General features: G+C 50.8%; 1 protein-coding gene across 4 annotated transcripts; it reads right to left on the reverse strand.

Moving 5' to 3' along the window:
• Positions 1–102: 102 nt before the first annotated feature.
• Positions 103–14,505, reverse strand: MFSD2B (MFSD2 lysolipid transporter B, sphingolipid). Of its 4 annotated transcripts, none has more exons than XM_019650894.1 (14): positions 14,358–14,505; positions 10,942–11,067; positions 9,689–9,813; positions 9,037–9,091; positions 8,634–8,712; positions 8,415–8,545; positions 6,762–6,852; positions 6,532–6,653; positions 6,035–6,118; positions 5,679–5,759; positions 5,357–5,466; positions 4,864–5,007; positions 4,272–4,448; positions 103–3,102 (listed from the first exon to the last, which is right to left on the reverse strand). In XM_019650894.1, the coding sequence occupies exons 1-14, from the start codon at positions 14,442–14,444 to the stop codon at positions 3,078–3,080; spliced, it is 1,437 nt and encodes a 478-aa protein (XP_019506439.1). In that variant the 5' UTR covers positions 14,445–14,505; the 3' UTR covers positions 103–3,077. The 4 variants fall into 4 exon arrangements, with proteins under 4 accessions (XP_019506439.1, XP_019506514.1, XP_019506379.1 ...); XM_019650969.1 differs by having other exon boundaries at positions 6,762–6,830; positions 8,634–8,665; positions 9,037–9,160; XM_019650834.1 differs by having other exon boundaries at positions 9,037–9,160; positions 14,358–14,504.
• Positions 14,506–15,512: the final 1,007 nt, after the last annotated feature.

Consider the following 15,512-nt stretch of genomic DNA (forward strand, 5'->3'; position numbering starts at 1 on the left):
TGACTCATGGCAGCCCAGCTCCAGGTTGAGCTGTTGTTCAGCATCTTAGCTGTAGAGGGCAGTGTCACTGGCCCTCATATGTGGGATCCGAACCGGGGCCCTCTGGCATCCCTAGCCGGTTCTTAACCATTGCGTCACTCGGCCAGCCCTCTTTCTAATTCTTATACTATTACTTACTGCACTGGCTAGATCCCCTAATAAAGTATTGAACAGCAGCAGTGATAGTGGGTATCTTTGCCTTATTCCTAACATCATCACCACTAAGAAGGATGTTTGCTATAGGTTTTTAGTAGATCTACTTTCTCAGATTTAAAATTTTTCTTCTATAAGTACCTTTATTATTGAATAGGTGTTAGGTTTTTATCAAATGATTAGTTTTGTATCAAGATTATACTTTTCCCCCCCTTTAATCTGTTAATGTGGTAAATCTTACTTGATAGATTTTTCTAATATTGAACAAACCTTGCATTCTTGGAATAAACCCAGTATGTTCCTGATGTATCTATTTTTTTAGACATTGCCAGATTCAGTTTGCTTATATTTTGTTTAGGATTCTTGCTTCTATGTTCATGAGTAAGATTAGCCTGTAAATTTCCTTTCTTTTTTACTTGTCTAGTTTTGGTGTCAAGCTTATTCTGTCCTGGTATGATGAGTTGCCGAATATGTCTTTTTCTATTCCCTGGAAGAGTTTGCATAAGATAGGAAGGATCCTTGATTGAAAGTTTGATAGAACTTTGTAAAATCATTTGGATTTGGTGTTTTCTTTGTGGTAATATTTTAAAATATTTATTTCATTCCTTTAATATTTATGGGACCATGTGGGATTTCTATATATTTATTCCCACACACATCTACACTCAATTCTGTTACAATGTTTGTTTTGAAAACACAAGTTTGTTCCAAAGCAACTGCTATATTAGGGAACAGTTAGAGCATAACATGAATTTCCTGTTGCTTATCTACCAGTTTTGTCCTTAAGGCAAACAGAAAACTGTACCCAGCTGAACTGAGCCCCACCGGAATACACAAACACACATACACATCTCAAACATCTAGCAAGCAGTTATGTCCGTCCACTCTGTGTTATGAGCCACACCCATCCATACTGGTGTTAAACTTTCTGTCCAATTTCAGATAACTTCTACCATTTGATAATATCCCACAAGCTGCAACCGTTTCTTTCTGTTGCTTAATCCACACTCAGTGTATATGGGGATGGGGACGGTGGGGTGAATGGGAGAGAGGAAACCAAGAAGACACCAAGTTTTTGGGTTTGGGTGACTGGATACCAACATAATTGACCCAAATGCAGGAGGCAGAACAAGTGTGGGGAGAAGAAGATGGACTCCACTTTGGACATATGACATTTTAACTGTCTGAAGAACACTCAGATGGGCTTCTGGTCTTTGGCTCTGGGGACCTGAAGGTCAGCGGGGAGCTCAGGGCTGGAAATGGAATGGTGTGTAGGTGGTGGTGAATGAGCTCCCAGGGCCCCGGGAAGCTGCCACCATGGCAGAGCAGCAAAAGCAGCAGCAGCAAAGGAAAAGACAAAATGGATGGTTAGAGGTGGTTGAGAAGCGTAGGGTTGTGAAAGCCGAGTGAGGAGTTTTGAGAGGGAGCGATCCGCATTCATGGTACCCGTCATTGAGGGCTTCCTTGGTCAGGTATTATCTCAACCCTTACAGCCATCCCGAGGTGTAGGTAATAGTGTAGACATTTGTTCAAAAAAGAAATGGAAGCTCAGATTTGTTGACTAAGCTGATTAATCACATAGGTAAAAGATGAAAGCAACATCCAGACTCTTCTTTCTTGGGACAGTTAAAACTATCATATGTCCAAAGTGGAACCTGTCTTCTCCCCACACTTGTTCTGCCTCCTGCGTTTTCAGTAAATTATGTCGGCTTCTATCCAGTCACCAAAACCACATCTCCCTTTCACCAATGCTGGAGCTCCCCCGCCAGGCTGCACCATCTCCTCAGTGAGGAGGCAGCAGCAAGGTTGAATGGGTAAGGAGGGGATGGCAGACGAGGATGAGGTGACAGCGCCATGGCCATGGTGCCGGGGGAGGGGGGAGAGTAAAGCTGATTATTTGGAGAGGAGAAAGCTAAGGGAACAGGAAAGGGCTGTTTTGTTTGTCCCTGGCTGGTCTGAAGAGATGCGTAGTCAGGGATGTATGTCTAAGGGGACATAGCCAGGTTCAGTAACATCAGGCTGCTCCCCTGCCTTCCTCAGGATGGGTTTCCCAGGAGGTGGGATGAGACATTTTACAGACTCAATAGAAAAGCTTTTTAATTTGTTTTTGAAAAAAAATAAATCTCTGTGCATCTTTCTTCCCCAAAGACATGGCCTCTAGAAAACCGGTTCCTGTGCTTTTATAAGAGAAAATTATAGAAAAATATTTCCACCCGAGTACTGTTCATAAAAATGATTGATCTTTGGTGGCTTGATATCAGTCTGTGTCCATTTACGGAAGCAGAGTGTCACCAACCTGTCTGAACGAAGGGAAAGGCTTGACAAACATCTCTCAGGCCCTGCTCAGCTTTCTCAACCCCACTGCTTTCCCCATTCGCTCTCTCTGGGGTCTCTTGGCCTCTGCATCTGTCTGTCTCCTAACTGGACATCTCCAGCATGTCCATCTGTCCCCCTTCTGCCAGTTCATGAGGTGTCTCTCTCTCGGATGTCCCCTGGAGTGTCAGGAGGAACAAGAGGTCTGTGTGTCTGTCCTGTCAGGTGAGCAGGTTGTTGGTGCTCCCATGGGGAATCTGCAGGTTGGGCCAGTTAGGGCTTCCTCTTTCCAGGAATAGCGGCCGTTGGGCTGCCTTCCAGCTCAAAGGTTGTCTGGAGCTGGTAGTCAGTGGCACAGGCCTATCTGAGATGCTCTGTGGTCAGCAGGCAAGAAATGACAGGTGGAGCCTAGGCCAGTCCTTTCTGGAGTGGTCACTGAAGACGCCGTATACCAGGGGAAAGGTCAGGTGTAAGCTGCAAAGCACGGGTGTTAAGCAGCTGGAGAAGGAAGTGGGACTTTGAGACCAGAAGATACTGGCTCCTGCTATTCCAGCTCACAGAAGTCTCGAACTTTAAGCTATGCTGTAGCTGGTCCTCCTGTAAGAAGGGAGAGAAGACGAAGAGGAGAATGAGGGCGGGGCAGAGCCTCTGTCCCGCCACAGACCCCTGTGGAAGTGTCATTGGCTGTTGCTTGTCTTCCTAGGATCTCCCCTTCATCAGCCCTGTGAATAAAGCGCCAAGGCTTGTCTCCCCAAGTCCCATCAGGCAGCTCCTCTCCATGTGTCCCTCCCTGAGTGTAACGCATGCCGTCAGTACTACTTGGCTGGAGTCTGAGACCAGCCACACTGAGCAGAGAGGGACCAATAATGATGCCGCTTCTTGGGGTCCCTGTGTGGTCCTCTGTATGTGCAAGTGCTCATACTTGCAAGTGTGCGAGCATCTGCAAAAATGTGGACATGTGCTGGTGAAACTCTGCTGGACCAGACATGTTGATACTGCAATACCCGCTTGGCCTCAAGCTCTGTGCTGGGGCTCTTGGGACATAAAAATGAATAAACACAGCCCCAGCCTTCAAGGTCCCCACAGTGTACTGGAAAAGCCAGACAGCGAGCACAGCGTCCCCTGAGCGGGATGGGTGCTCTGGAAGGGAGAAGGACAAGGCTCAGCACAGTCTGTGTGGGGACAAGTGGAAGATGACCCCCAGGTTTCAACTTCCAGGCTGGAGGATGTGCCATTTACTGGGATGGGGGAACAAGAGGAGACACATTTGGGGAAGGAGGTGAATTCAGTTTGGGGCTCAGTAAAACTTCCTGCCTTGCTTGTGGGCTATCAAGTGGAGATGTCCAAATGAGAGCCAGACATGTATATAGACCTGGACTTGGAGGAAGTCAAGGGGATGGGGCTGGGAGGGGGGCCGTTATAGGAGTCACCAAGCACAAGAGGTGTTCAAGGTCAAGCAAATCAATGAGGTGCCTGGGATGATGGAGAACAAAAGGAATGGGTGAACAGGGAGCACTCCCATACCACCATCCAATAGGTAATGGAAGAAAGGAGCCTGAGCAGGGATGACCAGGTAGCAGAAGAAAATCCAGAAGCAGATGGCATCACTGCAGCTAAGGAAAGAGCCTCCAAAGGCAGGACTATTCAATGGTGGAATTACTGCAGGGAGACCTGTGGACGGGTTCATCCCACACCAGCACACACCTGTGTGCCTCCCTGGGTGTGGGGAGCCCTGCTATGTGTACCCGTGTGCATGGGGTGCTCACCTCCGAAGGCTCTGCTGGCAGGAGGTGCCCTGGCTTGGCACCTTTGGAGCAGGGCCAACCATGAGGATGCAAAGACCAATGAGGATCATGCAGGTGGGCATGGCACCAATGAGGACCTTGAGAGTCACCACCACCTCCTCTGCCTGCTTGCAGGCTCCTGCCTTATACCCTGCAAACCTGGAGAAACAGCCCCATGCACCCAGCTCAGATCCTCCTGAGCCTGGCTTCCTGGGGGAAGGGTCCCAGATCCCCCGCCTCCACACTATCCTGAAACTTGGATTCATTTCTTGGCCAGAGCAGCCTAACTATGGTGGAAGGCAGTGTTGAGGGAATGGGCTGGTCAGGGAAGAGTTCAGAGAGAACTGAGAATGTGAAGCCGAGGCTTCAGAGGGATATGGCCCCCAAGAAAGGCCCCTCTCAGTCACGTGCACAGAGAAACCTGGGGCAAGTGGCTCCCCCACACTCTCCAAAGAGCAGAGCTTGGGTCCCAGATTCATGAGTGGCCCCTGGCTGGCTGAGGTGGGGAACTCTGACCTTTTCTTCCCTCCCTGCTAGTCTTGTGCCTCTGGTACAGCCCAACTCTGGGACTCACTCCAGACTGAGCATGGAGATGCCCAGGGCACTTGCGCTTGACAACTTGGTGAAGAAGACGTAGGATGAGTAGAAGATGGTCTCCATGCCTGGGCCATGCTGGTGCTGCATCTGGAAGTCATCCACCACGTCTGGAAGCATGGACCTGGGGAGGGGGCTGCAGAGTTATCCCTTCAAGCTCTCTGGGGCCAGAGACCAAGTCAGAGTCATCCTGGGACTGGCTGCCCAGGACCAGGACTGGCCCACAGAGAGCCAGGCAATATGTGTGCTTGTATTCCACCCCCGCCCCAGCTGCCCACCATTCCTGCCATCTGGTGCTCTTGTAAGAGGGCTCCCAGGTAGAGCTGGTGACCTCCATCTCCTGCAAGTGGGAGAGTGGCTCCCCAGCACAGGCTGGGCACAAGGGGCCTGAGACAACAGGTTGACATGAAGGAGGGCAGACCCGTGAGGAAGGACACGAAGCTCCCACATTCCCTTCCCCTCAACCAGCCTACCAGGGTAGCAGCAAGGACACAGCAATGCTCACGCCAGATACAAAGGACACGACATACGCCACGGGTGCTGTGGGCAGAGCAGCCAACAGGATTGCAAAAGGCACCATCGCCTGTGGAGACAGACACATTAGCTGCTCCCTGCACCTGCCTTCCTTCCTTGCTCCTTCACGAACACACTGGTCTTTACTAACAAACCCAAGCCTGGTGCTGTGCTGGGCACTGAAGATACAAGTGAATATAGATCCGCCCTGCTGGCCCCCAGGAGGCTCAGGCTCCAAGGTCACCTCCCACCACCCCATGTCTTGCTTCCTGCCTCACTCACAGAGATCCCGAAGGCCGACATCCTCTTCCCAAATCGCTGCAGAACCCACTCCCACAGCGGGGTGCTCAGTACAGCTGAGACCTGTGAACAGACAGAACCATCACAACCTGGCTGTGCTGCCTGTGCCCAGGTTCCCAAAGCCCCTTCAGGTGGGACACCCCACCTCAAACTTGCCTCCTGGTTGGAACCAGTGGCTGTGGACTGTGTTACCCTGGCCCCAATTCCACCCTCTGCTGGAATGCAGGTCACTAAGACTACAGCCGAGTCAGGAATGTTGACCACCAGAACCCTGGCCACACATTTCCCCAACTCAGGCTTCCAAGTGACCTTGGTTCTGCCACCGCAGGTCCCCTCACCAGGATGGTTAGCACCAGGCTCTGGACATGGTCTTGTAGCCGGGAGGCATGTGTACAGAACAGGACCAGGTAGCTCTGCTCCATCTGAAGAGGTTGACAGGAAGTAGGTGTGTACAGGGAATGGCAGGAACTCAGAAGTCAAGGGCAAGGCCTAGGTCTCAAGTCTGGCCTCCCCTTTGGGCCCTTGAACTCTGCCATCGTGCAGTTTCCTTCCCTACAAAGGATGCTTATCCTTGACACAGGTATAAACACCATTCCTCCCCCTTGCACAGCTCAGAGTCGGTAGACTTCACCATCCCAGACAGTTTTCCTAGTGTCTGGGTCCTGACCCTTCCCAAAACCACAAGCTCTATCTAGGCCTCTCTCTTCCCAGCACCAGTGTCTCCAGGCCACATACCAGCCACTGGTCTCTACCTATTGAAACTCAAGTCTAACTGTGATGTGGTGGGAATGAGAGACTGAACTGAACCAATGGGGATTGGCCCGGCCAGAAGTACCTGAACGGCTGCTGAGATGAACAGGAAGGAGATCACCAGCTTCCGGTAGGGTGGATGTCGGACAGTGAGGACCAGCCCAGCCAGGAAGCTCAGATCCTGGCTGGAGGCTGGGCCAGAGGGCTCTACAACACAGGAAAGTGACATCTCGGCTTGGCAGAGTTTCAAACCAAAACTCATACCCAAGAGGAGCCCGGCCCCCAGCTTCTTCCCACACTGCCTGCACCCTGTACCTGGTTGCTCCTTCACCCCCAGGCGGAGTAAGGCAATGCACACAGGATAAGTCACAGTAACCACAGTGGCTGCAATGAAGTAGAGACGAGTCTGTGGGACAGAACAGAACTGGGGTGGGGGTGACGTCTCCAACCCATGGAGGTAGGGACACCCAGGGACAGGGCAGGAGTACCAATCAATGGAGCAGAAGGACCCTCAGCCCAAGTCCAACGGTGCTGGCTGCCCCTCCTCCCAATTAGCCCAGCAGGAGAGGGAGAGCTAAGTAAGGGCCCAGGATGGTCCTTCTGCTGATCCTGTGCCTCCTGCATGCATCCATGCCACCAGAGGTCTGAGCACACAGGTGCTCTCTCATTTTTAAAAGCAAACATTCATTGTTGCTGATTTCTGTGTGCTAGACCCTGAGGTTATAGCGATGGATAAGTGAACCCTGTGGACGCACAATAAGGGGCTTGGAGTGTGGGAGGAAGACAGATCCATGAGCAGAGAGTTACAGCACAGTCTGATGCACAGTGACCCGCACATACGTCAAAACAGCGACAGTGCTATCTGTCATCCAGGGGAAGATACACATGTGATAGAATACATACTAAGACACGCGTGGGAGCCACTGTCACCCAGTTCTCGATAGAGGGGAGCAAAGGGGGAGATGGGCAGGCTTTGGGGGTGTGGGTCCAACACAGTTGCACAGGGCCTCATGCTCAGAAGGGTCCAGCGGGTGGTGGGTAAGGTTGTCGCTGTCTTGAAGTTCTTGCTTTTTGCTATGAACTTGTGTCTTGTAAGTGAAGTCCATGTGATAACAGAGCTGGAGCTACCAAGAGGTACCTGAACACTGGGCCTCTGAGGGTGAGTTCTCAGCCTTCTGCTCCCCGCTTCTTGGCACCCCACACCCCAGCTGGTCTCCCTGTCCCCAACTCAATGCCATCATCCATTCCACCCTCATCCAGACAATGAAGGAAATGAGCTTGTAGAGGCATGGGCCAGGACATGGCAATGTATGCAGGAGATTTGGGGCCTAAAACATCGACAGGATTTGGTAAGAGGTTGAAGTGGAGGGTTGAGAGAAAGCGGGGAATAAAAGATAACTCCTGGGGTTCTGGAGGATAGTAATGTCATTTGCTTAAGGGGAAAATAGAAGGTGAACTTCATGGCTGGAATAGATGCGTGCCCCAATTGCTGAAGAAGGACCCGCTTTGAGAGGGGGAGGAAGCCCCGTTGCTGCGGGGTTTCCCTTCTCTCACACGGTGGGTGAGGGGCCCCCTGTTCAGGGCTGGGTGGGAGGGGTCATAGGAAGGGCTCTACCCAGAGTTCTGCCAGGACACCAAGCCTTCCTGCTGCCCTCTCCCGTGCCCCTGCACGTGGCCCTTTCCACTCCTGTCCGTTCCCTGGGGGCTGCCTCCTCCCCTCCAGATGGCCTGCCGATCCATTGCGTATTTGTGTTTAGAAGGCACCCGCGCGGGAGGCAGGTCTAGCGGGAGTTCGCCTGCTCATGGGCTCAGCCACAGGAGAAGGGACGGAATGAGGACGGCGTACAGAGCTGAGCCCCCGCAAACGACCACCGAAAGACCTGGGGGAGAAGCGGCTCTAGAGGAAAGAAGCGACCTGTAGAAGGGTCCTGGGCGGGGGTTGGGGGGGGGCGCCGTGTGGGTACTCACCGCGTCGGGGGAGACGGGGATCCGCCCCGGGAGCGCGGCGTCCTCGCACCTGTGCGACGTGTGGGCGCCAGACACGATGAGTCCGTGGACCGCAGCCCCCATCAGCGTCCCCACCATCTCCATGGTCAACCCTGGGACAGAGCGAGGGCTCAAGGTGACCGAGCTTGCGGGGACCCAGGGCAGCGCCATCCCCCACCCTCATCCGATGCCCGCGCTCACGGTACGCGGTGGCCGAGTCCCGCTCCCTCGGGCTGGGGGTCAAGAACATGGTGAGCGCCGTGTAGGGCACCTGGAAGAACTGGGGCGCCGGCGGAGTTTAGATGCCCCCCCCCCCGTCCAGCTCGCCAACCCGGGGCTCCCTGTCGCAGCCCAATCCCCGTGCCAGGATGGAATATCCCCACTAATCCCCTCAAGCCACGATTCAGTGGCTGAGGGCAGGAGGTGGCACCCAGCCCACAGCCCGGTGGTGGGGAAGCTAATGGTAGATTGCCAGATACTGGTGAGCAGGTGCGGGCAGTGGGACCCTCCTGGACACCTGCCACACACACACACTTCCCAGTGGCCACTGGCCAACAATGGAGTTCCAGGGGTCTAGTCCCAGAAAGGGGGGCCACCTGCTCACCGTTGCCAGGGCCTGGAATAGGCAGTAGAAGGTCATGTACCAAAGTCCTCGCAGGCTGGTGAAGGGGGGCAGGAACCACAGGAAGAAGTAAGCCAAGGCAATGAAGGGAGTGCAGCCCAGCACCCTGTGGGGGCACAGTGGAGGTAGGGTGCCTGCAGCACCAAGCTGGGGGACACAAAGGGCGGGCTTGGAGCAACCTCACCCCTCTGGGCATAAGCCTTCTGCCCCTGGAAAAGCCCTGGGCTAGGGCTCTCAGGGTGGGAGCTGGGAGTAGGGACTGGGACTCTCGCATAACTGGGTGCATAGAGGTTCCATTCCCTGTATCAAGAACCCTGGAGCACACGTGTGGTACCTACTCTGAGACCTCCCATGGCCTCCAGCCCACCCTAGCCACACTTAGGCCTCCAGGCCAGGGCTGGGAGTCTTGGAGAGCCATCTGGTGAAGGGAAGGCCCCAGGGATGTCTGAACTCCTGCATGGCTCAGTCTGACACAGTCTGTTTCCGTCACCTGCATTCTAGCCCCATCACCTGCTGTCCAAGCTTGTCCGCTAACCATCCACAGGGTTTTCCACTAAGAAGCAGGGCTGTGACAAACACAGTGACCTCAGGCTAGAGGTGGGTGCCAGGTCCAAAGGACCGCTGGGCTGCTCACCAGGGCATGAGGCGTCCAGACCCGGTCCTCCTGCTTCTGTTGATGAAGAACCCAGCCAAAGGGTCAGCAGCTGCCCCAGACACCTTCCCTCCAAACAGGACAAGTGACACCTGGGCAGCAGGGATCTGAAATGGACAGGGGAGGCAAAGACAAGGCCTGACAGAGTCAGAGAGGGTGTCCAGCCCTGCCCCCCCACCAGGAGGGAGATCTGGGCACCTGGCTGGGGTGAGCGCTCTAGTGTGAAGGTCTATTCAGCCTCCTCCCCAGGACACTAGTCCAGAAGGCTCTCAGGGCACAGCTGTACTAGCGAAGAGAGGGGAAGCGGAGGGAGTTGACAGCCTCACACGGGCACATTCCCTTGCTGCTCATGCCCCGTCACTTCTGGAGAAGACACGCAGGACCCTCATCCGAGGGGCCTCCGTGCAAGAAGGGTGCACCTAGGCTGACGGAGGTAGATTTTTTGGTTTCCTAATGAAAAGGTTTTATTGATTTTTCTGATGATATAAATGATACACTTATGATAAAGTCATGCAAACAGTACAGAAAAACATTGAGCAAAGCTCATCTGAAACCCCGCCATCTTGAGACAATTGCCAGGAGCTTCTGATGATCATTCTTTCATGCATTTATATACGTACATTTGCGATTTATAATTGTATATAAATGCAATGTCATTTTTAAAAATCATGAATACCTTATTAAAAATTTCTTTTCTACTTACCATCTATCCCCCACCATTCTATTCTATAGCCAACATTAACAGCCTGGCATGATTTTCTGTACATTTTCCCCATGCTCATTTTTAATCATGTACTGACACACATATACTCATGCACATACATATATGGGGCATGTCTTTGTTTTGCTAAAACGGAATAATTTTATATACCCTTCTCTAAAACTAATTTTTCTCACTTGATAGTGCCTCATAGAAATCCCTCTAAGTCAACTGTTATATAGGTCTAACCCATTCTTTTGAATGGCTACATAATAAGTCCATTATATATGGGTATAGCACAAGTTATTATCCAACTGCTTCTGTGTTTTTGGGCATTCATATTGTTTCTCATTTTCCACTACAAACAGCCTGCAATAAACATCTTTGAGGAGGTTGGCCTCAATAGCATTTTCTTTTGGGGGGAGGGGCGGTCAGGCTTAGGTCAAAAGTGCTACCTGTCAAGGATAGTGGGATGGAAGGATGAGAAACCAAGGAGGATGAGAATAGGGAGCCCTCGGCTCCTGTCCGTACTCACCTGTGCCACATCTAGCAGGAAGAGCTGCAAGTAAAAGGCTGTGGCGCTGGAGGCCACCTGGTTGGGGACCCCGCCAATGCCATAGCACACCTTCGTACAGAATGAGAGGCGACCAGCTCTGCTGTCCTGGGGGAGACACAGGAGCTAAGCCCTCAGCCCCACAGGCACACAGTAGCTCCCCACACTCCGCTGACTTCCATAAGCATCCTGGGGTCCCTGTGTCTTGAGGGCTTTTCCAGCACCTTCTCAGTCCTAATTTGTCCCAAGTCATCTTAAAGGGAAGTGAGACAGAAAAAAAAACCAATCCTAAACTATGACCTCTAAACTTCCAGGGGGAAGTTCTTCCTTATATTTCCTCCTCAGTGCTTTCTGCTGTACTCTGTTTTATTTTCTGAGTCAGCAGGCCAGAGTGAACTGGGGGTCAGGAGACCCCAACTTTGCCACCATCTCCCTGTGTGACCATGAATAAACCACTTTCTAGCTGTAAGCCTCATCTGTCAAATGGAATAGTCCTGCCAACTTCGCGGGATTGTTTTGATGAGCCAGTGGCTCCAGGGGACTTTTGCAGCCAGTTGTTGAACAACTAGCAGCCTGAAATCGGCCACAGTGAGAGTATTTACACCACAGAAAGCAACAAACATTGCAGACCAGAGCTTTTTTTTTTCTGGAGAGACTGTTTACCAGCCCACCACTGAAATAAAGTAATATTTATGATCCCAAATGTGTGTATATACAGATACATATACATAATCTCAAGCCCTAAGATATTCAATGGACTCCAGACTCAAATATTCGACTGCCTACCCTCAGCCCTACACAGTTGCCTAACAGGCATTTCAGCCTAGCATGGTCAAACACATAGCTTCTGATTTCCACCCATTGTTTTAACCAACTCCTAACCCTGTTGTCCCCATTGCATTAAATGACTCCAATGTCCACTGAGCAGCTCAGGCCACAAACCCAGGAGTCACCCTTGATTCCTCTTTCCCAATTCCCTTGTCTAACCCATCAGTGAAAGCCTCTTAAGTGGCTTAAAGCAGGATCCCCTGCTTCTGCTCTCGGTCCCTACTATTTGCTCTCCATCCAGCAGCCAAAGTGACCTTTGCATGACATAGAAGCTTGTCTCCTCTCTGCTTAAAACCCTCCAACATCTTGCCATTATCATTTAAATAAAACTCCAAGTCCTCACCATACAGCCTACAAGAGGCCATCTGATCTGCCCCCACTCCTTTTCCCACTTCACTTCAAATAGCTCTCCTCAGCCATGGGAGTCTCCTTCCTATCCCTCAAAATGGCCATGGCTGTTGCTGCCTCAGGGCCTTTGCACTTCCTATGCCTTCTGTCTGGAAGGCTCTTCCTTCAGGTCCTTGCAGAGCTGACTCCTTGTCATTCAAGTCTAAGCCAAAATGTCACCTCAGCGAGGCCTTCCCTGGCCACTCAAGTCTCTTTTTCAATTGTACTTACTACCTGATATACAGTAAAACCTTGGATTGTGAGTAACATGGCTTGTGAGTATTCCGCAAGACAAGCAAACATTTCTAATACATTTTAACGTGGTAAATGAGTGATGTCTTGCAATACGAGTAGTTTGTTTCCAGAACAAATTATGCTCGCAAACCAAGGTATTACTGTAATCTTATTTCCTGCCTCTCTTCATCAAAATGTAAGTTTTATAAGAGCATGACCTATCACATTTATTCACCACCATGTTCCCAGTACCTAGAACAATGCTTAGCGTATAGTAGATGCTCGGTATATATTTCTTGAAGGAATAAATGCCATGAAGACATTGTGTAAAGTCTGATTTCTTGGAAAGATGCTGGGAATCCTTCTTTCTCATTTTTGCTTGGAGATAGAGAGGGAGTGGAGAGACTATGGCTTCGCCCACTTTGGTATCATGCAGGATAGCCAGATGGACTCTTTTGAAGGAAAGGTCTTCCCAGATAAGGGTTTATCATATCCTTTGCATGCTCTCCCTAACCACAGAAGAAAACCATACACAAGACAGGATATGGCCTCCTCTTCAGACATCTGTGTGCACATTATTTCAACTTCTAGAAAACTTTAATGATAGGCAGAATCCACCATGATAGCCCTCCCCACCCCACCCCATAATGGGATTCTAGTTTCCCCCTAAATACCAGGGGTGCCAAAAAAAATGTATACACATGACTTGTATTTGTCTTTTTGTTATCAGTTTATATTGAGTATTACAATTTTAATCCAATTTTTTCCTTTCTTAAAATGTGTATACATTTTTTTTGGCACCCTCTGTATGCCTAGCAAGTTTCTGGCACATAGAAGGCACTTACAAGACAGAAAAACAAATTCCGGCTGAAACTGGATATATGGTACAATCTTGGGATCTTGACAGTTTTATATACTTAAATCATAAGCCCTTGACAGTTGACTGAGCACCAGTTTTAAGAGTTAGACACGCTTGGATTCAGATTCTGCATCTGCCATTTCTAGTTGTGTGACCCAGGGGAAGTTACTTAACATGGCTGAGTTTCAGCTTCCTCACATGTTCAACGGAGAGGATACAATCTTATAGAGTTCTTATGAGAATTAAGTGACACTTAATTAGCAAGGTTAGTTTTCTCTCTTGCCATTAATTTCACCCTGAATTTCTAAATTTCACCGGGAAATAAAAGTCCCCAGAGAGACTCCTTATCAAACGTTCTTGGGGGCCACAATTCTTTGCTCTGAGGTGCCTGAGAGAAAGCATAGGGAATTGAGATGGGGGTGAAGTGAAGCCATGATGAATGCATTCACTTGGAGGGGGGAATGGATTTTGCATCCAGCAGACAGCTCAGAGGTGCTAACTCCCCTCCAGTACCCCAGCCCTTGCGCATGAGTCCCAGCCCCATCAGCCCTGGGGGCCCACTTGCCCTCTACCCTCACTCTGGGGACTGGCTACCAGGAAGGACATCTCTGGGTTAGTCTCCCAAAGGAGAGCCTGGTGCCTCGACAAGGCCAGGGTTGAGAGGGTGTGTAAGCCCACACCACCGGCCTGGGGGCTGGGGGAGGGAGGCTGTCCCATCAGGCACACCTGCAAGTCCTACCTGCCCAGGGTTCTGGAGAGCTCTGGGAAGACCTGGAGAGGGGTGGACAGAGCTCTAGACGGAATCAAGACCGGAGACTGGCCCTGCTCCTGACTAGTTGACTTAATTCCCCATGCTATTCTCTTTGGGGGTCCCGAATTATCTTCAGCCTCTGGGCTCTTAACTGTCAGACCTCACTAGGGGCAGTTCAAAAGACTAAAGGCTGGGTGCTGCTCCTGGCTGGTTAAAGGGCTGCGATCAGACGCCCTCAAGGTCTCTGGGGGCCCTTTGCCCCTGAGCAAATACCCCAGCGCCCCATCTCCGCCCGGCTTCTACCCCCGGCTCCCCTCCCGTCCCTCGCTTTGCGCTCACCGAGCCAGGCTCCGGGGTGTGCGCTGCCGGCTGGGACTGCAGCGGCTCAATGGCAGGGTCTGGGGTCCCTCCAGGGGACACCGCCATGGCGCACAGCTGCTCTGCCTGCAGCCGTGCCCCTCGGGTGTTATCATACGCGGGGAGGGCGGCTCCTGGGCCGAGTGGGCGCGGCGAGGGGCGGGCCGGCGGGGTGCGACCCTGGCCACCAGCAACGCGCCGGAAATCTGGAAGCTGCGAAGTGCACGGTTTTGTAGGGCAGGTAAGTCCCTGGGGACCGTTTTCCTTGCGGCGGGTCCTTGAGGGAATGAGAACCAGAGGCGGTTTGCGCTAAATCCTCCGGCTAAATCCTCATGGGTGAAAGTCAGCAAGTAAATTTATTTGAAAAACAAAGCAATAGAATTGACGCTTATATTAAGATTATGGCTGAATAGGTTTATAAACTGCTAAATTTGATATCAGATGCCTTAAGTACACATTTTCCAGCCTCATACACAGATGGGTATTGCCCTGTAACTTAGCTCTGCCCGGTGAATGACAGCAGAGTGGTGTTTGGGTTGTGCCCCCTGGGGGGTCTGGAGAGATTACTCTGATATTCCAAGAGTATGTTGTCTTAGATGCAAAAAGATGACAGACAGGCTCCTTTAAAATAAAGATTGGCCTTTGTTAAGGAAGCTACAGGCCAAGGATGTGATTACCTGCCACGACTCGCTTTTAGTTAGGAATTTTTAAGTTCAGACCATCTTATGTAGTTATTTTCAGTCTCCTGAGCTTATCGGGTTTAACCTGTGGCCCCTTTTCCGTCTCAGGCTAAAACTAGAAAACTCTTCTTAGAAAATAGGAGCAAATCATCATAAACGTGAGTTCCACAATTGTTTCTTAGAACTCCACAAGCACAGGATGGATTGTATCTAAATGAAAAAACTTTGTGCTGCAAACCATCCAACAACTAAGTGAAAAGACAACCCACAGAATAGAATATTTGCAAGTCATAAAGATTTGCTTTGGAATGTATAAAGAGCTCTTAGAACTCAGTAATAAAAAGACAAACAGCCCCATTTAAAAATGGGCAAAGGATTTCAATACATATCTCTCCAAAGATAGACAAATGGACAATAAGCACATGAAAAGATGCTCATTATTAGAGAAATACAAAAC

Source organism: Hipposideros armiger, unplaced genomic scaffold (genome assembly GCF_001890085.2).
Source record: "Hipposideros armiger isolate ML-2016 unplaced genomic scaffold, ASM189008v1 scaffold_0, whole genome shotgun sequence".
NCBI classification, from domain to species: domain Eukaryota; kingdom Metazoa; phylum Chordata; class Mammalia; order Chiroptera; family Hipposideridae; genus Hipposideros; species Hipposideros armiger.